Source organism: Salmo salar, chromosome 10 (assembly GCF_965601325.2).
Source record: "Salmo salar chromosome 10, fSalSal1, whole genome shotgun sequence".
Lineage (NCBI taxonomy): Eukaryota > Metazoa > Chordata > Actinopteri > Salmoniformes > Salmonidae > Salmo > Salmo salar.
The window spans coordinates 108,292,010-108,316,290 of NC_138300.1; the positions used below are offsets into that span (position 1 = coordinate 108,292,010).

General features: G+C 40.7%; 1 protein-coding gene and 1 pseudogene across 3 annotated transcripts; one reads left to right on the forward strand and one right to left on the reverse strand.

The window, feature by feature from the left end:
* Window positions 1–813: 813 nt before the first annotated feature.
* LOC106561449 (E2F transcription factor 4) lies at window positions 814–13,795 on the reverse strand. Of its 2 annotated transcripts, none has more exons than XM_014125422.3 (10): window positions 13,352–13,794; window positions 12,437–12,546; window positions 10,089–10,250; window positions 9,613–9,656; window positions 7,404–7,468; window positions 6,466–6,757; window positions 6,205–6,360; window positions 5,963–6,010; window positions 5,718–5,762; window positions 814–2,139 (listed from the first exon to the last, which is right to left on the reverse strand). In XM_014125422.3, the coding sequence occupies exons 1-10, from the start codon at window positions 13,505–13,507 to the stop codon at window positions 2,024–2,026; spliced, it is 1,194 nt and encodes a 397-aa protein (XP_013980897.1). In that variant the 5' UTR covers window positions 13,508–13,794; the 3' UTR covers window positions 814–2,023. The 2 variants fall into 2 exon arrangements, with proteins under 2 accessions (XP_013980897.1, XP_082813479.1); XM_082957353.1 differs by lacking the exon at window positions 814–2,139 and adding an exon at window positions 2,159–2,649 and having other exon boundaries at window positions 13,352–13,795.
* A 1,875-nt stretch (window positions 13,796–15,670) lies between these two features.
* On the forward strand, window positions 15,671–23,374 carry LOC106561450 (vitamin D(3) 25-hydroxylase-like; annotated as a pseudogene). The gene is made up of 6 exons (XR_014378957.1): window positions 15,671–15,681; window positions 17,416–17,608; window positions 17,815–17,992; window positions 18,116–18,353; window positions 19,292–19,486; window positions 19,574–23,374. The product of XR_014378957.1 is annotated as a vitamin D(3) 25-hydroxylase-like (transcript).
* The last annotated feature ends 907 nt before the right edge of the window (window positions 23,375–24,281 follow it).

Below are 24,281 nucleotides of genomic sequence, written 5' to 3' on the forward strand. Positions count from 1 at the left end.
CGCTTATTTTTTTCTGGCCACTCTTCCGTAAACCCCAGCTCTGTGGAGTGTACGGCTTAAAGTGGTCCTATGGACAGATACTCCAATCTCTGCTGTGGAGCTTTGCAGCTCTTTCAGGGTCATCTTTGGCAGCTTCATTAAATAGTACCCGCAAAACACCAGTCTCAACGTCAAAAGTGACGAGGCGACTCCGGGATGCTGGCCTTTTAGGCAGAGTTCCTCTGTCCAGTGTCTGTGTTCTTTTGCCCATCTTAATCTTTTGGTTTTATTGGCCAGTCTGAGGCGTCTGTTTCTCAAACTAGACACCCTAATGTACTTGTCCTCTTGCTCAGGTGTGCACCGGGGCCTCCCACTCTTTCTCTTCTGGTCAAAGCAAGTTTTCTCCGTTCTGTGAAGGGAGTAGTACAGAGCGTTGTACGAGATCTTCAGTTTCTTGGCAATTTCTCGCATGGAATAGCTTTCATTTCTCAGAACAAGAACAGACTGACGAGTTTCAGAAGAAAGTATTTGTTTCTGGCCATCTTGAGTCTGTAATTGAACCAACAAATGCTGATGCGCCAGATACTCAACTAGTCTAAAGACCAGTTTTATTGCTTCTTTAAATCAGGACAACAGTTTTTAGCTGTGCTAACATAATTGCAAAAGGGTTTTCTAATGATCAATTAACCTTTTAAAATGATAAACTTGGAACACAGGAGTGATGGTTGCTGATAACGGGCCTCTGTGCGCCTATGTAGATAATCCATAAAAAAATAAATTCTGCCATTTCCAGCGACAATAGTCATTTACAACATTAACAATGTCTACGCTGTATTTCGGATCAACTTAATGTTATTTTAATGGACAGAAAATGTGCTTTTCTTTCAAAAACAAGGACATTTCTAAGTGACCCCAAACTTTTGAACGGTAGTGTATATAGTGGTGTATATATAAAAAAATGCTCTTCTATAATACAAGGGAAACAATGTATTCTGGGAACGAATGAAAACAAGAATGAACACAGAAGGAAAATTTAAATAAATATTCTCTCACAAAAAGAATAAAGTCAACATTTGTGTTTCCATAGTCATGGTGAAAGCATGTTGGGGAACGTTTTTGTATTGAACACAGTTCTGAGCGACATATATAGACCAGCTCTCAAAGCACTAACCTACTTCATAGTAACTAATTACTGTATATGTAAAAAAAAAAAATGCATTTCCTTTTACATACAGACTGAATAAAATAATATTCATATACATAATAATTGCATGACAAAACAAGAGAGACACAGACAATGTTGAAAAGTGAATGAAATGAGTAAGAAATAAAACATACTGACAAAACAAGGCAAGGGGACCAAAGTGAATGATAAACGTGTAGCAGTTGATCCAATGCGCGCTACATCTGAAACACTTCAACTTTCTCTGTCTTTGTTTGGCACCCTAGTTCACTACTGCTGTCTCAATGTATTTCACATGTAGTTCATTATACACAACTCCACAAAGGCTCTTAATACAAAATATAAATATTCTCTATATACAGAACAAAAGCGCATAACTTTGATCAGCTGGGCATCTGTACACATTCGTGCGTACTGTCCGAGTGTATGCAGCTGCCTGGGTGTCTTTGAATCTGTTGACACCGAGTTGATGAGGATCAGAGTGTGATGATGACTGCCGTTGCCAGTTTGTTACATACATATTTCAAACATAGATGGATGGAGGGAATAGAGTTAATCACAGGTCAGCATGAATGCGAGCCATTTCACCTGAGAGATCATCAGTTCAGTTTGTAGAGGACTATATTTCTTTATACCCTTTTTATCTAACCTAAAGCCACTACGACCTCAAACATTTGTTGCCAATGTTTAGTGGAAATATTTGGGTACGACATCAAAACACTTAATTGTTTACACAGAAAAATCTTATAATACACCAGGATCCAAAAATAGAATCACATATTTGTTTTTTTCCATAGAAAATGGTAAAAATGATTCTTAGATTTCCTTACATAATACATTTTTGGGAACTCAGCTCAGAGGTCAAAGGTTAAGAATCGGAACATCAAAGAGGTCACACAGGCCTTCGGTTTCGTCCAGGTTATATATGTAGTCCTGGTCACCCGGAGGGGGAGACAGACGGAGGAGTGGAGAGAACACTAGGAAAGAGAGAGGGACATAAGAGATTAAAAGTAGTGAAGACCAATATGCCATTTTTGGCCGATACTCGATATTTTCCTTGCCAAAAAAACGTTACCGATAACCGTTATAATTTTTTTTTTGCAGCCTTAAGCATTCTAGTACAGTTACAGTTAACACACACACGAACGCAGCGGTCTAAGGCACTGCATCTCAGTGCAAGAGGCGTCACAACAGCTGTATCACATCCGGCTGTGATTGGGAGTCCTATAGGGCGGTGCACAATTGGCCCAGCGTCATCCGGGATAGGCCGTCATTGTAAATAATTATTTGTTCTTAACTGACTTGCCTAGTTAAATAAAGGTTACACACACACACACCACACTGACCAAAAAGTTATTTTGTTGGCATTTACGCATGTCCCCATTACCAGTAAAACAATCAAAACCTATTTATTTCACTTACTTGCTGGGCTGTTTTGTTGTTCATTTGTTCAGTCGTTTCGTTCCCAACCAGGGAACCGTTTGGGTCTTTGCGTGTCAAAAAAGATATTTGATGTGTCAAATAAGCTTGTTGAACAATCAGGACCTGCACGTCACATAATAATTTAACGCATTCATAATTTTTTTTACGTAGTTATTACACAATCACTCGTATTTCATATATCACAACGATTCATCGATACGTATGCTATGATGCTGGTAAAGTTGTCTCGAGCATCTTCAGTGCTGGTCATAAAAAAAAGCTAGCTAGCTCGCTCATGGACGCAAACAATGTTCTTCCCCAAAAACATAGCAAAATGACAATCTGTTTCAGTAGCTATAGTTAGCTAGCTAACTACATAGCTGGGTGTCATCCTCTAAAATAACCCTACTTTATAAGACAGTTCTTATTTGATTAATGGTGGTCGGACCCATCTATGTGAAGCTAGCCACAATAAGGATTAGCCACAATTGTTGACTTTGCGGTTAGCCTTCAAAATAAAACTTTGTAATTGACAGTGATGCAAATGAATGCAAATAGTAGAATTCTGCCACTATTGAAGAGATCATGCTAAATGGGGTTGGAATGTTATATAAAATCAACTAAAGACAATTTGTTAATGTGACACAAATCTGTTGAAATCACACTGGATGTATTATACTTTAGAATTGCATTGGGGGCATACTTATTTCACTGTACAGCCTTACCTATGGATTGTGGATCAATGGCATGGGGTATCAGTCTACTCAGTGACACCCAGAGAACATTAGCATCGTAGCTCTTATTGCGGGACTCTGAAACAACTGAATTGAGCCACATTTATTGTCAACCTATGTGTATTGAACACTATTCCTGAGGAAAAAACAATACTACTTGGATGTTTTGGAGTCTGATAAAAAAATATCTTGGGTATTGAGTAGACTGATACCCCGCTGCCAATGACTGGAACGAACTGCAAAAATCTCTGAAGCTGGAGACTCATATCTCCCTCACTAGCTTTAAACACCAGCTGTCAGAGCAGCTCACAGATCACTGCACCTGTACATAGCCCATCTGTAAACAGCCCATTTATCTACCTACCTCATCTCCATACTGTATTTATTTATCTTGCTCCTTTGCACCCCAGTATCTCTACTTGCACATCTACCATTCCAGTGTTTAATTGCTATATTGAAATTACTTCGCCACCATGGCCTATTTATTGCCTTAACTTACCTCATTTGCACTCACCGTATATAGACTTTTTGTTTTCTTTTGTTCTACTGTATTATTGACTGTATGTTTTGTTTATTCCATGTGTAACTTGGTGTTGTTGTATGTGTCGAATCGCTATGCTTTATCTTGGCCAGGTCGCAGTTGCAAATGAGAACTTGTTCTCAACTAGCCTACCTGGTTAAATGAAGGTGAAAAAAACAAAACAATTCATTGATCCCCAATCCTTAGGTAAAGCTGTACAGTGCAATATGAATGTCAATACACACAATAGGCTAACTGGGAAGGTACTTTCACACAGGTGATTTCACACAGTCACAGTCCCGCGATAAGAGCTACAACATTAATATTTGCGTAAACTCTTCACAGTTGTGTTCTGTAGGTGTCACCGAGTAGACGGATACCCAATTTCATTGCTTCACATTCCAACTTTGTTTAACATTATCTAGTCTAAATATGGCAAGATTCCACCAATGAACCTTTTGCATCACTTTCAAATAGGTACTTTTATTTTGAAGGCAAACCGCAAATTCCACTATTGTGCCTAATCCTTATTGTGGCTTGTTTCACAACACATAACCCGGTCCGGTCGAGCGTCACTAGCCAGCTGCTTAGAACGTTAGCTTTGGGCAACAGGGTTAAGTAGCTGGCTAGATATTTATTTTCATGAACTGAAGTTCAATTTCAATAGGCGAACAATAAGTGGCTACCTAGCTAATACTTACTCACAAGGATTCCTAAATCATTGCTAAGAATAATGAAAATGACTGCAGTTGTAGGCTGGTTATATTGGTGCTAGCAAGGTACCAAGCTAAAGCTAGGTAGCTAAGCTACCCCAGAAGTTGCAGTCGAACAAATAATGCTTTATTACCAATGCGGTATTGTAAACACATCATTTGTGGCCGGTGTTTCCTTGTTTGCAGACCTTTTTTGTACAGACCTTTTTTGTACAGCTTTGACAGTGCTACTGATAGTAGTGGTGGCACTTGGCTTGCACGTGCAAATTCAGAACACACAACATTCTATAATAGAACTGTGTAATTTGACATGTCAAATTAAAAGCTTATTTAACGTGTCAAATAGTGTTATTTGACATGTATCTTTTTTTACACGCAAAGACCCAAACGGCGTTCCATAGTATGTCGTGAAGATAATAGCAGTGACGCTATTACTGTATAACTCCGGTAGGGCAACAGCTGAAAAATAGCGCACTTGGTAGTGTGTACCGGTGCTTGACCAGTTGGCGAAAGCCAACATCACCCATGACAGAGAATGTTTGATTGTCAAGGGCAATGAATTCCATTATCTTGCCGTTAATGGATTTCGCCTTTGAGTTGTCTCGCTGAAATGTTCTTACTCTTTCAAATGACTGCTCGATCCACACAGCAGACATTGTGGGCTAAGTTAGGAATGCTGTGTTGCACGTGTAGCGCAACATTTTATGTGGCGTCATAAGTCATGTACCTACGTTATATAGGTATGCACATCAGCTTTAACATCGGTTGACATTTTTAGCTAATATCGGCCGATTCCTATATGTTCACCGATATATTGTGCATTCCTAATTAAAAGGCAATCCTCTTTTAGTTGTGATAGGTTAAGTAAATCTTTGCTGATCCACGTCAGCAGAACTGTATACTTAAGCAAGAAGGCCTGAGGTGGTGTGGTATATGGCCAATATACCACAGCTAAGGGCTGTTCTTATGCACGTCGCAACACAGAGTGCCAGGATACAGCCCTTAGCCATGGTATATTAGCCATATACCACAAACCCCAGAGGTGCCTTCTTGCTATTATAAACTGGTTAGCAATGTAATTAGAGCAGTAAAAATAAATGTTTTGTCATACCTGTGGCAATCAGCATTCAGGGCTCGAACCACCCAGTTTATAAATGTCAACTTACCCTCAGAAGACATCAACTCCTCCAACAGGTCTGCACTCATGATCTCTACTCAGAGAGACGGTGTGAAAGAGAGAGGGAGAGATATGGGAAATGAGGATGAGGGGTTAGAATAAAGATATACAACATCTATTCTAGTATCTAAAATCTCAAATTATTGTCTATACATTGATACCATCTGCAATAGCATGTTCATACACATGTCAACTCCTTCAATAGACTTCATAATATTTTGAGGTGACCTTTACCTTTAGTCGGGTCAAACATGTCAGAAAGTTCTTTGGGGAAATACAGCACTACAAACAGAAGACAGAAAACATTAGTCACTCACTCAACAACTCCCAAAAACGATTGATACAAAGAGTGCACACACACTAAATAAACCTTGACTCTGATGTATATTTAGTAGTTATGCGATATCCCCCTTGTATGAATTTGTAGCAGGATAGAGAAGCATCATGATCTTAGGGAAACGGTAGATGACACTTACATTCTGAGGGGTCAGCCTTGATTGGTTCAAAGACTGCTGAAGAAGAAGAGCAGCCATCCAATGAGGCAGAGGACTGGAGAGGCTGGGTGTCCAACAGGGGAGTCGGTTGGGCATTTGTGTTTGTAGTGGGTGTGGAAACAGTCAGTGTGCTGGACACTGTAAAAGAAGGATGGCGATATGAGTGACATATTTTTCTGCAATTTCACTTCTACACTACATACACGTAATAACTACATTGCTCAGATAAAGACCAAATCGTACCTGCAGTGGTGACTGCCTGATTGGAAGTAGCTGTGCAGGCAGGTAAGAGTGTGGCAGGACTGGGGTTGGAGGAGTGGGCCAGAGGCTGGCTTGGCTGGGAGGGGGCAGTAGGTGCAGGTTTTGTGTTGGCAGCAGCAGCAGGCACTGGAAGGCTCTGGAGCATGTCCTCGGGTGGGGGGACGGACAGTACCACTGGAGATGGGTTGGATGGGTCCTTGTTCACAAGGAGAACCTCAATGGGTCCTGCTGAGCTCTTGAGACGGATCTGATACTTCTTCTGTCCAATCAGTACCTGCCAACAATCACTCAGTCAGACGGTCGTGGCACAGGGAAGTCCAACTCAGATTCTGTAGAGCTGCTGCGTGTAGGCCTTTGTTTCAACCCAGCACTGACACACTTGATTCATATAATTGTATAAATCGTTGTCCAGACTCCGATTCGTTTATTTTTAAAAGTAGAATTAGTGCTAGGCTGGAACAGAAGCCTGCACAACCTTGGCTGGCTACCATCCACATTGCTCCAGCCAAACTGAAGTTTCTTCTTCATAGTGAGTCTAGATTTGCCTTCCTCCCGCTATGATTTCTAGAATGCGAACACATTCGGACCGTTCTGATTGGTCCCCGATACCGAAGGGTTGGGCAAGAGCCAGCCTACATAATGACCTTATCAACTTTGATATTCTGATTGGTTAAATTTGTTGGAGACGATCCAATCGCTGATTGATTTATTTTGTACAACGGCCATTTTGAAGTCACACAAATGATTTCTAGGATTGCTGATTCAGACTGAATGTACGTAGCAATCGATAGAGAAGAGGAATTAAATTCAGGGTGTGTCGTCAGGCAATGCACAACCAGCAGCTCGCCAGAATCCAAGTTGGAAACCCCTGGTCTGAGGATGGTGAGACAGAAAGGGGAGAGTAGTTGGGTCTAACTTACCGACTCAGGTATGGGCACCTCCAGTTGTGTGCCTGTGGGAGCGCGGATCGCTAGGAGAGTGTCACCTGTGCAGGCCAGAGATGGGGTGAGCGGGATGTAAAAATTTTTAGAGGTCGACCGATTATGATTTTTCAAAGCCGATACCGATTATTGGAGGGCCAGAAAATGTCGATACCGATTAATCGGACGATTTTTTTATCTTTCTTTGTAATAATGGCAATTACAACAATACTGAATTAACACTTATTTTAACTTAATATAATACATCAATAAAATCAATTTAGCCTCAAATAAATAATGAAACATGTTCAATTTGGTTTAAATAATGCAAAAACAAAGTGTTAGAGAAGAAAGTAAAAGTGCAATATGTGCCATGTAAGAAAGCTAACGTTTAAGTTCCTTGCTCAGAACATGAGAACATATGAAAGCTGGTGGTTCCTTTTAACATGAGTCTTCAATATTCCCAGGTAAGAAGTTTTAGGTTGTAGTTATAGGAATTATAGGACTATTTCTCTCTATACGATTTGTATTTCATATACTTTTGAATATTGGATGTTCTTATAGGCACTTTAGTATTGCCAGTGTAACAGTATAGGTTCCGTCCCTCTCCTCGCTCCTACCTGGGCTCGAACCAGGAACACATCGACAACAGCCACCCTCAAAGCAGCGTTACCCATACAGAGCAAGGGGAACAACCACTCCAAGTCTCAGAGCGAGTGACGTTTGAAACGCTATTAGCGCGCACACCGCTAACTAGCTAGCCGTTTCACATCGGTTACACCAGCCTAATCTTGGGAGTTGATAGGCTTGAAGTCATAAACAGCGCAATGCTTGAAGCACAGCGAAGAGCTGCTGGCAAAACGCACGAAAGTGCTGTTTGAATGAATGCTTACGAGCCTGCTGGTACCTACCACCGCTCAGTCAGACTGCTCTATCAAATCATAGACTTAATTATAATAAACACACAGAAATACGAGCCTTCGGTCATTAATATGGTTGAATCCGGAAACTATCATCTCGAAAACAAAACGTTTTTCCTTTCAGTGAAATACGGAACCGTTCCGTAATTTATCTAATGGGTGGCATCCATAAGTCTAAATATTCCTGTTACATTGCACAACCTTCAATGTTATGTCATAGTTACGTAAAATTCTGTCAAATTAGTTCGCAACGAGCCAGGCGGCCCAAACTGTTGTATATACCCTGACTCTGCGTGCAATGAACGCAAGAGAAGTGACACAATTTCACCTGGTTAATATTGCCTGCTAACCTGGATTTATTTTAGCTAAATATGCAGGTTTAAAAATATATACTTCTGTGTATTGATTTTAAGAAAGGCATTGATGTTTATGGTTAGGTACAGTCGTGCAACGATTGTGCTTTTTTCGCAAATGTGCTTTTGTTAAATCATCCCCCGTTTGGTGAAGTCGGCTGTCTTTGTTAGGAAGAAATAGTCTTCACAGTTCGCAACGAGCCAGGCGGCCCAAACTGCTGCATATACCCTGACTCTGTTGCAAGAGAAGTGACACATTTTCCCTAGTTAAAAGAAATTTATGTTAGCAGGCAATGTTAACTAAATATGCAAGTTTAAAAATATATACTTGTGTATTGATTTTAAGAAAGGAATTGATGTTTATGGTTGGAGCAACGTGTACCTAAGCGATTATATGCAACGCAGGACAGGCTAGATAAACTAGTAATATCATCAACCATGTGTAGTTAACTAGTGATTATGATTGATTGATTGATTTATAAGATTAGTTTAATGCTAGCCAGCAACTTACCATGGCTTCTTACTGCATTCGCGTAACAGGCAGGCTCCTCGTGGAGTGCAATGTAAAGCAGGTGGTTAGAGCGTTGGACTAGTTAACCTTAAGGTTGCAAGATTGAATCCCTGAGCTGACAAGGTAAAAATCTGTCGTTCTGCCCCTGAACAAGGCAGTTAACCCACCGTTCCTAGGCCGTCATTGAAAATAAGAGTGTGTTCTTAACTGACTTGCCTAGTTAAATAAAGGTGTAAAAAAAAAAAAAAGATATATATATTTTTATGTTTATCGGCCAAATCGGCGTCCAAAAATACTGATTTCCGATTGTTATGAAAACTTGAAATCGGCCATTCCGATTAATCGGTCGACCTCTAATTTTTCTATTAGGTAGAACAATAAAAAGGGAATGGAAGAACACAGAAAAATATAAGAGAGAAACATACCTTTGAAAGCACTACAGAGGTCTTCGTGTTTTACATAAGCCATAGTGTGCTTGTGTTAAGGGCCAAGAGTTTATTTACTACTGCAACATGAATTTAAGAGCTAAGCATTGAGCTAAAAATCTGATCACTACCATCTAAACCATCTTGGGGTGCACCTTAACCCATTTTGGCTCCTGAGTGGCGCAGCGGTCTATGGCACTGCATCTCAGTGCAAGAGGAGTCACTACAGTCACTGGTTCGAATCCAGGCTGTATCACATCTGGCCGTGATTAGGAGTCCCATAGGGCGGCACACAATTGGCCAAGCATCATCCGGGTTTGGCCAGGGTAGGCCGGCATTGTAAATAAGAATTTGTTCTTAACTGACGTGCCTAGTTAAATAGAGGTGAAATAAATAAATACAAATATCTAGTAACTAACACGCTAGATCTGCTAAGCTTAGTGACTACTAGACAGAGGGATTGTAGTAAAGGATATGGGCTGTTCTGTGAGTCGTCTGTGACGTTCATGATGCTCTGCTGGACCCAGACCCTCTGCTGATCCAACTCGTGCTCCCGCTTGTCCAGATCATCCAGCTCTGCCTTAAGATCAATGAGTTTATCGGCTATCTCCTGTGTGTTACAGCCAGGACCAACACCCCTGGGGACAGGAAACAGGTATCACAAAGAAATGTACCGTGTTGTGGTATCAACAATTTGTATATCTACTTTCACTGGAAATGTTTATAGATTTTGAAAACTATTTCAGAAATAGAGAGCACAACACGGAAGTGTTATCACTTAGCAACGAATATGGAGGAAAAAGTGGCGCTCTCGGAATGTTCAGACAGAAACCCCATTGGCACAACTCTCTAAATATGACTCTGGATAACACACACAACAGTCAACGGCAAGGCATTGGTAGGAACTAGAGGTCGACCGATTAATCGTAATGGCCGATTAATTAGGGCCGATTTCAAGTTTTTCATAAGAATCGGTATTTTTGGACACCGGTTTGCCGATATATATATATATTTTTACACACCTTTATTTAACTAGGCAAGTCAGTTAAGAACACATTCTTATTTTCAATGACGGCCTAGGAACGGTGGGTTAACTGCCTTGTTCAGGGGCAGAACGACAGATTTTTACCTTGTCAGCTTGGGGATTCAATCTTGCAACCTTAAGGTTAACTAGTCCAACGCTCTAACCACCTGCTTTACATTGCACTCCATGAGGAGCCTGCCTGTTACGCGAATGCAGTAAAAAGCCAAGGTAAGTTGCTGGCTAGCATTAAACTTATCTCATAAAAAACAATCAATCAATCATAATCACTAGTTAATTAACTACACATGGTTGATGATATTACTAGTTTATCTAGCCTGTCCTGCATTGCATATAATCGATGCGGTGCGCATTTGCGAAAAAGGACTGTCATTGCTCCAACGTGTACCTAACCATAAACATCAATGTCTTTCTTAAAATCAATACACAAGTATATATTTTTAAACCTGCATATTTAGCTAAAAGAAATCCAGGTGAGCAGGCAATATTAACCAGGTGAAATTGTGTCACTTCTCTTGCGTTCATTGCACGCAGAGTCAGGGTATATGCAACAGTTTGGGCCGCCTGGCTCGTTGCGAACTAATTTGCCAGTATTTTACATAATTATGACATAACATTGAAGGCTGTGCAATGTAACAGGAATATTTAGACTTAGGGATGCCACCCGTTAGATAAAATACGGAACGGTTCCGTATTTCACTGAAAGGAAAAACGTTTTGTTTTCAAGATGATAGTTTCCGGATTCGACCATATTAATGACCGAAGGCTCGTATTTCTGTCTGTTTATTATATTATAATTAAGTCTATGATTTGATAGAGCAGTCTGACTGAGCGGTGGTAGGTACCAGCAGGCTCGTAAGCATTCATTCAAACAGCACTTTCGTGCGTTTTGCCAGCAGCTCTTTGCAATGCTTCAAGCATTGCGCTGTTTATGACATCAAGCCTATCAACTCCCGAGATTAGGCTGGTGTAACCGATGTGAAATGGTTAGCTAGTTAGCGGTGTGCGCGCTAATAGCGTTTCAAACGTCACTTGCTCTGAGACTTGGAGTAGTTGTTCCCCTTGCTCTGTATGGGTAACGCTGCTTCGAGGGTGGCTGTTGTCGATGTGTTCCTGGTTCGAGCCCAGGTAGGAGCAAAGAGAGGGACGGAAGCTATACTGTTACACTGGCAATACTAAAGTGCCTATAAGAACATCCAATAGTCAAAGGTATATGAAATACAAATCGTATAGAGAGAAATAGTCCTATAATAACTACAACCTAAAACTTCTTACCTGGGAATATTGAAGACTCATGTTAAAAGGAACCACCAGCTTTCATATGTTCTCATGTTCTGAGCAAGGAACTTAAACGTTAGCTTTCTTACATGGCACATAATGCACTTTTACTTTCTTCTCCAACACTTTGTTTTTGCATTATTTAAACCAAATTGAACATGTTTCATTATTTATTTGAGGCTAAATTGATTTTATTGATGTATTATATTAAGTTAAAATAAGTGTTCATTCAGTATTGTTTTAATTGTCATTATTACAAATAAAAAAATAAAAATAAAAATCACCCGAATAATCGGCATCGCCTTTTTTGGTTCTCCAATAATCGGTATCGGAGTTGAAAAATCATAATCGGTCGACCTCTAGTAGGAACACAGTTAAGACACCTCTCCTTATCTGACTTCTCTTACATAAACAGACAGCTAGCACACTTGTAGTTTCTGAATGGCGAGAGGGTGCCACCCAAGATTTACTAACGGAGCCCATAACGCCATGTCCTTGACTTACTTCCACTGAATACTGTTCTTAGACTTCTTCTCAATCAGTCCGATGCCCTCAAGCACATTGGTGATGTCGTAGATGCGCCGCTTCTGTCTTACAGCTAGGGTGTCTGCTGCCTGTGGGAGAGAAAGAGTGGTCAATGTTATTTATACATCAGTGTAGAGCAGTTTGAGGGTCCATTGAACAAATCCACAGTTAAAAACAAATAGCTTGGTAGATTCTATAACGTCGAGGAAGCTTAGCTATTCATGGACTTCAAAGTTACACAAAACTGAGTGTTCTTTCACGCTTGTGTTCAACATGCACTTACAGCAATAAACATATGGCTAGTACTGATAACTACGATGGGTTAATCCTCATTACTGCTATGGGATGACATATATTCTATTGTGGTCAGTCACGCCCAGACTAAACAAAACCTAACATATTGTCAGCATAATTTAACCAATGATAATGGTGACTTGCGGATAGATTGATTTTCTAGCTACATAAAATGGTGTGTGACTCTGAACCGGGTTCGGGTTTTAACTGTTTTGCCAGATCCAGTTCATAACAACAACGTGCAGCCTTGCGTGCTTGTCTTCATTGCGGCTGCAGGGGGCAGAATATATAAAGTTAGCTGGCTAGCTTGCTGCTTAGTACCTCAACCAATGACCTCAACAGAGGAGGAGTTGAAGTAACGTTACTTGGCAACTGGCTAGCCAACTTTTCCTACATTCAGTGGACGGGCAAAGTGTAACAAACTAGGTGGTTAATTGAACTATTCAAACACATAAACAGAAAAAAAACACGACGCAACGTATCACGCTGATGGCTAACGGTAGCTTGCGAAAACCTTGAATTAGATTTACTACTAACGGTAGCTAGCCACAAGCTACATTTACATCCGCGTGCCAACAACAAAGAGTAAGGCATGCTTACTGCTTTCAGGTCTAGAACTCCATCCTTGGCCTCTTGTAGCAAAGATACAAATTTGGTTGTAAGCAATCCTAGACTCTTCTCGTGTCGACTTGGGGTTTGAGGTTGAAGCGAGTCTCCCATAGCTCCAAATTCGGTTCTTTCCGACTCCAGCTCCATCTGATTAGGAATTCTTGTTCGAATCCGTACAACAGTAACGTTAGCTAGCCGGCCCCAAACTCACTTGCTAGCTAGAAACCCCTTTTCATTCGCCGTGCTAAAGTGAGATTTATCTATATAAAATGCTTTGCATGGTACTAATTGTAGGATAATCCAATATGGTCCGGTCCAGATTATTTACCTGATAATTAAAAAAAACAGGCCTGCAAAATATTTAAACGAGCATACGGTCCGAAGCAGTTGGACACACGAGGTATGCTGGGATGGTTTGGTTTGTGAAGCCAAGGGGCCACCTGCAAAACATGAGATACTATGAAAAGCGTACACCATAAATTGTAATCGTTTTACTTGACAAGAAAGCCAACTGTTGCTAGTAAAGCATTTCGCAATATTAGATACTACCTCATCACATATGCTAAATCACAAGATCATTAAATGTTAGTTTATTATGGATTAGACTGCAAATGTGGCCCTATTTAGGGACAGTTCTATTTTCTACATACCCTAACTACTTTGATTTTACAGTCAAATAATATAATACATTTTTAGAGGATATGCTTACGCTAAATCTTTAGGATTTTACAGTTTGAGAAATGCTCAATCAATTGCAATTCATGTACCAGGAAATTAAAAATGAGAATATGTGGTGCCTATTTTGTCTGATATTACTACTTTTTTTATTGCATACTCATTGCTTTATAGACATTAAATCGCATACATGAAGAAAATCCCAGTGGTAATGACAAAAAAGTTATGGTCACGCTAGTGACAATGACTGTGTAATAAATAGAGAATTATAGATGGCAAATTCTATTTACAAGAACACTGGTTTTGTGCCAATGTGCGCATGCGTGTACGCCCATGTCTGTCACTTTGGAGAAGAGGAGCGCAGTGCGCCGTCACGTGGTTGGATCTGAACAAGTATGTTGTGTTCGTTTGTTCTGCGCGGATATGCCTCCTCATCTTCTTCGGAAAGGAGCCCAAAAACTTTCCTCCTGGTCCACAACCCATTCTAATATTTGGGAATCTTATGAAAGACCTGGAAAAGCTAGGTCTTGTATACAACTCTATTATTATGCTATTCTTCTAACTTTCATTAATAATCAATAAGTACTTGATGTGTCAATAAGTACTTGATGTAACATGTCTCTTGGACATGAAAGGTTTATGTCGCATGTAATCTCTAGGCCAGGGCTATTAAACTATATTCTTAAATGGGCCAGATGTAAAAAAATATATATAATAATTTAATTGCAGGGATGGCGGACATTTTCCACATTCTTCGAAAGAACTGTAAAAAAGATAGGTACAACCACTAATCAAGCACTTTTCTTAAGATTAAATGTTGCTAAAAGTAATTAGGAAAGAAGTGGAGTGTGCTCAACCAATTTGAGTTGAAGTGCAACTAAAAAATGTGATCATCATTGAAAGGTCCAATATGCAGAAATCGCTCCGCCATTTCCTGGCAGCTAAATTTCTATTAGTTGGTCCAATTTCCACTGTTGAAAAGTACATAAGTAAAAATTATTTCAAATACTACTTAATTATTATTGGAGGGTATCTGTACTTTACTATTTATATTTTTGACTACTTTTACTTCACTACATTCCTAAAGATAATCATGTACTTTCTAATCCATACATTTTCCCTGAAACCCAAATGTACTCGTTACATTTTGAATGCTTAGTCTTAGCAGGTCAGGAAAATGGTCAAATTCATGCACTTATCAAGAGAACATCCTTGGTCATTCGTACTGCTTCTGATCTGGTGGAATCACTGAACACAAATGCTTCGTTTGTAAATGATTTGTGTTGGAGTTTGCCCCTTGTTATCCGTAAATACGATTTTAAAAAAAGTGCCTTCTGGTTTGCTTAATATAAGCAATTTGAAATTATTTATACTTTTACTTTTGATACTTAAGTATATTTAAAACCAAATACTTTTAATCAAGTAGTATTTTACTGAGTTACTTTCACTTTTACTCAAATATGACAATTGGGTATTTTTTCCACTGAAAACTAAGCATCTCAATAAATATCACTAAATATGTCAAATCAGGTAATGCCACTTTTAATTAATTTCCTTCGGTCATTAGATGCATTTTTTGTCACACTGCCTTCTAAGGTCAAGTCAATGGCCGTGTCCGAGAGGATCAAAATCGCAATGTATCATGCGTAAATTCTGACTGACTGACTGACTGATCTACAAATAATAATGGGTTGTTATTTGTGATGCAAGGTGATTTGTAGATCAGTCAGTCGGCAGTCGCCTGTAGTCGTTTTGATGATCTCGAGCATGGCCCTTCAGGCTCCCGAGTGGCGCAGCGGTCTAAGGTACTGCATCTCAGTGCAAGAGGCGTCACTACAGTCCCTGGTTTGAATCCAGGCTGTATCACATCTGGCCGTGATTGGGAGTCCCATAGGGTGGCGCACAATTGGCCCAGCGTCGTCCGGGTTTGGCAGTCATTGTAAATAAGAACTTGTTCTTGCCTAGTTAAATAAAATAAAAAAATGTGAGTATCAGAGCAACAACAGCTCAGCCACACAAGCTCACAGAACAGGACCGCCGAGTGCTGAAGCGCGTAACGTGTAAAAGACGTCTGTCCTCGGTTGTGTTGGTTCCACTTTTTCTGGGCTCCGTTATTTACTTAACAAATAAGGAATACTCAAAATGTGCACTTATAAATCATAACAATTTGAATCAAAATACAGCTGTAGACAGAAGTCAAAGATCAAAGATCAAACACAACTGATGTCTCTCCTGAGTTCTGTAAAATAAGAAAAGTCCAAGTTGCTTTTAATATGCTTGCAGTCAACCCCTAGTGATGTAACTGCCTACGTCAATACCTTCTACTCATGAGACCAAGCCCATGCATATACAGTTTTAAAAACTTGCAGGAGATAAAATAGTTCCAGTGTTTTCTAAGGGCTCAGCAGTAATTTTCCACTCCCCAAGTTGCTTTATAGTCTCTTATCTCTTTCACTCCCCTGCATGGTTCTGTGTCTATGAATCTCTTTTAGTCTTGAGGTGCTTTCTCACAGACACCCTGTTTTGACTGCAATAACTCACACATCTCTCAGACCGTTTCTTTATAAGAGGCAGAGACTAGAAAACAATTTTAAACCTTATAATGCATATATATATCACCAATGGACTCTGGAGCAGTGGAAACGTGTTCTCTGGAGTGATGAATCACGCTTCACCATCTGGCAGTCCAACGGACTAATCTGGGTTTGGTGGATGCCCGGAGAACGCTACCTGCTTGAATGCATATTGCCACCTGTAAAGTTTGGTGGAGGAGGAATACTGGTCTGTGACTGTTTTTCATGGTTCGGGCTAGGCCCCTTAGTTCCAGTAAAGGGAAATCTTAACACTACAGCGACATTCTAGACGATTCTGTGCTTCCAACTTTGTGGCAACAGTCTGGGGAAGACACTTTCCTTTGTTAGCATGACAATGCTCCCGTGCACAAAGCGAGGTCCATACAGAAATGGTTTGTCAAGATCGGTGTGGAAGAACTTGACTGGCCTACACAGAGCCCTGACCTCAACCCAATCGAACAACTTTGGGATGAATTAGAACGCCGACTGTGAGCCAGGGCTAATCTCCCAACATCATTGCCCGAGTTCACTAATGCTCTTGTGGCTGAATGGAAGCAATCCCCGCAGCAATGTTCCAACATCTAGTGGAAAACCTTTCCAGAAGAGTCTGTTATAGGCTGTTATAGGAGCAGAGGGGGGACCAACTCCATATTAATGCCCATGATTTTGGAATGAGATGTTCAATGAGCAGGTGTCCACATACTTTTGGTCATGTAATGTATCTTTTCTTTCTATAACAGTTTTTTTCCCCTTAAAAACATAACAATAATTTGATATGTCAATAAATACTCACCGACTCTAATAAAGTCTCCTAGGTGTCATTCTTATGGACTACGGCTCCTGCTGGAAAGAGCATCGTCGCTTCGCCCTGATGACCCTGAGAAACATTGGACTGGGAAAGCAGTCCATGGAGGAGAGGATTCTTGGGGAGATATCACACATCATTGAACCCTTGGAGAAAAGCATTGGTACGAAAGTGGAACACAGCAAAAAAATATATGTTTTGTAAGAACGTAACATATTAGACTTTTAACTGATGTCCTTATACAGATTTACCGCTTTTCTCAAAGAGAACTAACATATTTGTTATAAAAAAGTGTAATATTGTTATTTTTCCACAGAAAAATCCATGAAACAGATATGAGTGTTAGATCACTGATTGGTGAAATAATAGTTCTGACTCTTCACTTGGGAGTTTCTCCACAGCTTTACGACACAGTGCCCCAGCATGCTGCGACACATTCCCTTGCCATTCCAGAAGGCCTTTAAAAATGCAGTTAGTTGCAAACAGATGTCTCTTGGCCTTATCACTCAGCATAAAGAAACCAGGATTCCTGGGGAGGCAAGAGACTTAATTGACTGCTACCCGGATGAACTAGAAAAAGTGTGTCTGTTTTGCTTATGGGAGTTTAAGAGCTTAGATGAGAGGGATAGACCACATCATCTATTGTTATGATAAGTTAGTACTGTGCCTTCAAAATCACTGTCACAGCTGTACTCTCCCCAGCAGAGAGGAGATGATGGATCTTTTTCAGAGGCCCAACTCATATTTTACCTCCTGAACTTTCACTTTGCTGGAACAGACACCACCTCCAAGACACTGCTCACTGCATTCCTCTACCTCATGACCCATCCAGAGATTCAGGGTCTGTTTGCTTTCTTTTCTAATGTTTACATTCAAATTGTGTTTTTCTACTTCTACAGTTGTTGTAGATTATTTTGCAAGAACAATGGTGTCAGGCAATGTTGATAATCCCTTTTGACTTTAGCCCTTTTTGTGTTGTTGCCAACATCAATCAAATGTATTTATAGAGCCCTTCTTACATCAGCTGATGTCACAAAGCGCTGTACAGAAACCCAGCCTAAAACCCCAAACAGCAAGCAATGCAGGTGTAGAAGCACAGGGGCTAGGAAAAACTCCCTAAAAAAGCCAGAACCTAGGAAGAAACCTAGAGAGGAACCAGGCTATGAGGGGTGGCTAGTCCTCTTCTGGCAGTGCCGAGTGGAGATTATAACAGAACATGGCCAAGATGTTCAAATGTTCATAGATGACCAGCAGGGTCAAATAATAAAAATCACAGTGGTTGTCGAGGGTGCAACAGGTCAGCACCTCAGGAGTAAATGTCAGTTGGCTTTTCATAGCCAATCATTCAGAGTATCTCTACCACTCCAGCTGTCTCTAGAGAGTTGAAAACAGCAGGTCTGGGATAGGTAGCACGTCCGGTGAACAGGTCAGGGTTCCATAGCCGCCGTCAGAACAGTTGAAACTGGAGCAGCAGCAGGGCCAGGTGGACTGGGGACAGCAAGGAGTCATCAGGCCAGGTAGTCGTGAGGCATGGTCCTAGGGCTCAGGTCCTCCGAGAGAGAGAAAGAAAGGAAAAAAGAATGAGAGAAAAAGAGAGAAAGAGAATTAGAGAGAGCATACTTAAATTCTCACAGGACACCAGATAAGGCAGGAGAAATACTCCAGATATAACAGACTGACCCTAGACCCCCAAAATAAACTATTGCAGCATAAATACTGGAGGCTGAGACAGGAGGGGTTGGGAGACACTGTGGCCCTGTCCGACGATACCCCCGGACAGGGCCAAACAGGCAGGATATAACCCCACCCACTTTGCCAAGCACATCCCCTCCCTTTGCTCTTCTCAGAGAGGTTTCAGCAGGAAATCTCTTACCTAATGTTCTTTCTTCTTCACCTTATCTGTCTCATCTCTCTCCATGTTTAACTTGCAGGGCACTATGATCATTCCAAACCTCACCTCTGTACTGTCTGAGAAGGGTCAGTGGAAGTTTCCCCATGAGTTCAACCCCTTAAACTTCCTGAACGAGCAGGGAGTGTTTGAGAAGCCTGAAGCTTTCATGCTGTTCTCTGCAGGTGAGGGATAGAACAACACAAGGTGCATCACTGACGTTGTTGACAGCATAGGAAGTAAAGAGGTAATGCAGTTTGTTGTTGTTGCAGGGCCACAAATGTGTCTAGGAGAAGGACTCGCTCGCATGGAGCTCTTCCTCATCATGGTTACTCTGCTGCGATGCTTCAAGTTGGTCTGGCCTGAGGACGCAGGGGAACCTGACTACACCCCTGTGTTCAGTGCAACCATGTCCCCCAAACCATACAGACTGGGTGTAAGACAGAGGAAACTAGTTAAGGGGATATTCTAGACAGAGGTTAAATCGGATTGATGTTATCTAATATGTAAATTTGGGTTTACATATTTATTTATTTTTTGATTTGCGTATATGTAACAGGAAGGGGAGGACCATCCTCCTCAGTAAATTTCAGAAAAATAGTGAAAGTTATCCCTTTGAGATAAAACTATACTAAATGTATTCACGTCTCCAAATAATTGATTAAAACACACTGTTTTGCTATGAAGGTCTACAGTAGCCTCAACAGCACCTGGTAGGGTAGCGCCAAGGTGTAGCCGGAGGACAGCTAGTTTCCATCCTCCTCTGGGTATATTGACTTTAATACAAAACCTATGGGGCTCATTTTATTTATTGTATTTTTTATTTCACCTTTATTTAACCAGGTAGGCAAGTTGAGAACAAGTTCTCATTTACAATTGCGACCTGGCCAAGATAAAGCAAAGCAGTTCGACAACATACAACAACACAGAGTTACACAAGGAGTAAAACAAACATACAGTCAATAATACAGTAGAAAAATAAGTCTATATACAATGTGAGCAAATGAGGTGAGATAAGGGAGGTAAAGGCAAAAAGGCCATGGTGGCAAAGTAAATACAATATTGCAAGTAAAACACTGGAATGGTAGATTTGTAGTAGAAGAAAGTGCAAAGTAGAAATAATGGGGTGCAAAGCTAAATAAATAAATACAGTAGGGGAAGGGGTAGTTGTTTGGGCTAAATTATAGATGGGCTATGTACAGGTGCAGTGATCTGTGAGCTGCTCTGACAGCTGGTGCTTAAAGTTAGTGAGGGAGATAAGTGTTTCCAGTTTCAGAGATTTTTGTAGTTCGTTCCAGTCATTGGCAGCAGAGAACTGGAAGGAGAGGCGGCCAAAGGAGGAATTGGCTTTGGGGGTGACCAGAGAGATATACCTGCTGCAGCGCGTGCTACAGGTGGGTGCTGCTATGGTGACCAGTGAGCGGAGATAAGGGGGGACTTTACCTAGCAGGGTCTTGTAGATGACCTGGAGCCAGTTTGTTTGGCGACGAGTATGAAGCGAGGGCCAATGAGAGCGAACAGGTCGCAGTGGTGGGTAGTATATGGGGCTTTGGTTACAAAACGGATGGCACTGTGATAGACTGCATCCAGTTTGTTGAGTAGGGTATTGGAGGCTATTTTGTAAACAACATCGCCGAAGTCGAGGATCGGTAGGATGGTCAGTTTTACGAGGGTATGTTTGGCAGCATGAGTGAAGGATGCTTTGTTGCGAAATAGGAAGCCAATTCTAGATTTAACTTTGGATTGGAGATGTTTGATGTGAGTCTGGAAGGAGAGTTTACAGTCTAACCAGACACCTAGGTATTTGTAGTTGTCCACATATTCTAAGTCAGAACCGTCCAGAGTAGTGATGCTGGACAGGCGGGCAGGTGCAGGCAGCGATCGGTTGAAGAGCATGCATTTAGTTTTACTTGTATTTATGAGCAGTTGGAGGCCACGGAAGGAAAGTTGTATGGCATTGAAGCTCGTCTGGAGGGTTGTTAACACAGTGTCCAAAGAAGGGCCAGAAGTATACAGAATGGTGTTGTCTGCGTAGAGGTGGATCAGAGACTCTCCAGCAGCAAGAGCGACATCATTGATGTATACAGAGAAGAGTTGGCCCAAGAATTGAACCCTGTGGCACCCCCATAGAGACTGCCAGAGGCCCGGACAACAGGCCCTCCGATTTGACACACTGAACTCTATCAGAGAAGTAGTTGGTGAACCAGGCGAGGCAATCATTTGAGAAACCAAGGCTATTGAGTCTGCCGATGAGGATGTGGTGATTGACAGAGTCGAAAGCTTTGGCCAGGTCAATGAATATGGCAGCACAGTATTGTTTCTTATCGATGGCGGTTACGATATCATTTAGGACCTTGAGCGTGGCTGAAGTGCACCCATGACCAGCTCTGAAACCAGATTGCATAGCGGAGAAGGTGCGGTGGGATTCGAAATGGTCGGTAATCTGTTTGTTGACTTGGCTTTCGAAGACCTTAGAAAGGCAGGGTAGGATAGATATAGGTCTGTAGCAGTTTGGGTCAAGAGTGTCCCCTCCTTTGAAGAGGGGGATGACAGCAGTAATTATGACAACTTCAGGAGGACGTCCTCCAACCTATCAGAGCTCTTGCAGCATGAACTGACATGCTGTCCACTCATTCAAAGGATCAAATAATGAATATAGTACTGAAAGCATGAGCTTCAGTACTAGCTACCACTGCAGTGCATAATATTTGGTGAGTAGTTGACTCAAAGTGAGAAAGACAATTGTGAACAGTTTTGAACAAATTCATTTCTTTAAAAATTAAGGAGGCAAGAGAGAGCTAGCTGTATTTCGTTGTATTTTTTTCTCTTAGCTAGCAAATGCAGCTAGGTAGTTTAGCCTTCTCAAACACAGTGGGATGCTATTTTAGCTATCTGGCTATGGCTATCCAACACTGGAACTCTTCCAAGTCAAGGTAAGCTTTTGGTTTTATTAATTTATTGCCACCGGGGCACGCCAGTGTAACTGCTAAACTACTTGCTGATGCATTAGTTCTAGTAGCTACGACGATGTAGGTAGGCTGTGTGTAGCGGTTATGATATGAAGGTTTGGCTTGGAAAGTATTTTTTTGCCTGGTCTCAGACAGCTGATGTGTTGTGCACTGAAGTCCACAAGCGAAGGGAAAAGGTTAGAGGAGGAGAGCAAGTAGATGTGAGAAGAAATTCTACAATGAGCAAAATTATCATGCTGTTTGTATGTGGCTGCTATGAAATTGAACTGTGTTTGCGTGTGATCAGGGGTGGATTCATTCAGCCGATTCTGTTGAAAAACGTTTATTTTGGACTAATGATTACACCCTAGAGGTCGACCGATTAATCGTCATGGCCGTTTAATTAGGGCCACCCCAGTCATAGACTGTTCTCTCTACTACCGCATGGCAAGCGGTACCGGAGTGCCAAGTCTAGGACAAAAAGGCTTCTCAACAGTTTTTACCCCCAAGCCATAAGAATCCTGAACAGGTAACCAAATGGTTACCCGGACTACTTGCATTGTGTGCAGATGTATGAAATTGTATGAAATGTATGCATTCACTACTGTAAGTCGCTCTGGATAAGAGCGTCTGCTAAATGACTAAAATGTAAATGTAAAATGTAATGACCAAAGCCTCATATTTCTGTGTTTATTATATTATAAGTCTTATGATTTGATATTTGATAGAGCAGTCTCACTGAGCAGCAGGCTCGTAAGCATTCATTCAAACTTTACTGCGTTTGCCAGCAGCTCTTAGCAATACTTGAAGCACAGCGCTGTGCATGACTTCAAGCCTATCAACTCCTGAGATTAGGCTGGCAATACTAAAGTGCCTATTAGAACATCCAATAATCAAAGGTATATGAAATACAAATGGTATAGAGAGAAATAGTCGACGTGTCATAATTACTATAATAACTACAACCTAAAACTTCTTAACTGGGAATATTGAAGAACTGGAAATATTGAACCACCAGCTTTCATATGTTCTGAGCAAGGAACTTAAATGTTAGCTTTTTTACATGGCACATATTACACTTTTACTTTCTTCTCCAACACTGTGTTTTTGCATTATTTAAACCAAATTGAGCATGTTTCATTATTTATTTGAGACTAAATAGATTTTATTTATGTATTTTATTAAGTTAAAATAAAAGTGTTCATTGTTCATTCAGTATTGTTGTAATTGTCATTATTACAAATATATATATAAAAATCGTCCAATTAAATCGGTATCGGCTTTTTTGGCCCTCCAATAATCGGTATCGGCGTTAAAAAAAATCAGAATTGGTCAACCTGTATTACACCCTAGATCAGCTAGATGCATTCAAGAGTGTGCTAGGCGGTATTGAATGTGTCACGGTCTGACACCTGGATTAATAAAACAATTCTCTCAACCTGTGCACTTATGTTGTAAACTGTCATTCATAGGCTAGGTTGTAGCAAACTTATGATGGGTATAGGGAAAATTACAGTATCATGTAGTAGCCTAAACCTATCGATGTTACATTGAGCTGGGTGAACGGAATATAAATGACAGTCATCCAATATGCTGCAATAGAAATAAGGCCGTTCTAATAAAAAAAGAGAATCATCCTTCCTCATCTTAAACGTCACCGACCGCCACGGATTTCTAACATATGACTCATTACACACACCCTTGATGGGGAAAACTCACTAGTGAACACTAAAGGGCTCTCTCATGTTCTAGGCATTCAGTACCAGTTTTACTGTATAGTACTTTCAAAACTTCTTATAGGAATCTGACTTGATGAATTAAAAAAAAATGTACATGAGATATTGTACTGCAATATACTTTATCTACAGCACATTCCACACAGTTCATGGTCAGTTTATAATAGGACAACATAACTTCATATAAGCCTGATAGGTTTTTATCAGACCGGTAAATATTGACATAATGATGACACTGTTGAAAGTAAAGTTAAAGTAGGAAGTTTACATACACTTAGGTTGGAGTCATTAAAACT

Excerpts from the sequence above, each read along its gene's own strand:
- LOC106561449 (XM_014125422.3), bottom strand. The coding sequence starts at position 13,507 with ATGGAGCTGGAGTCGGAAAGAACCGAATTTGGAGCTATGGGAGACTCG. Across the intron at positions 7,469-9,612 it reads CCTCTGTAGTGCTTTCAAAG|GTGACACTCTCCTAGCGATC; the intron begins GTATGTTTCTCT and ends TGGCCTGCACAG. Across the intron at positions 5,763-5,962 it reads CATGTTTGACCCGACTAAAG|AGATCATGAGTGCAGACCTG; the intron begins GTAAAGGTCACC and ends CTCTCTGAGTAG.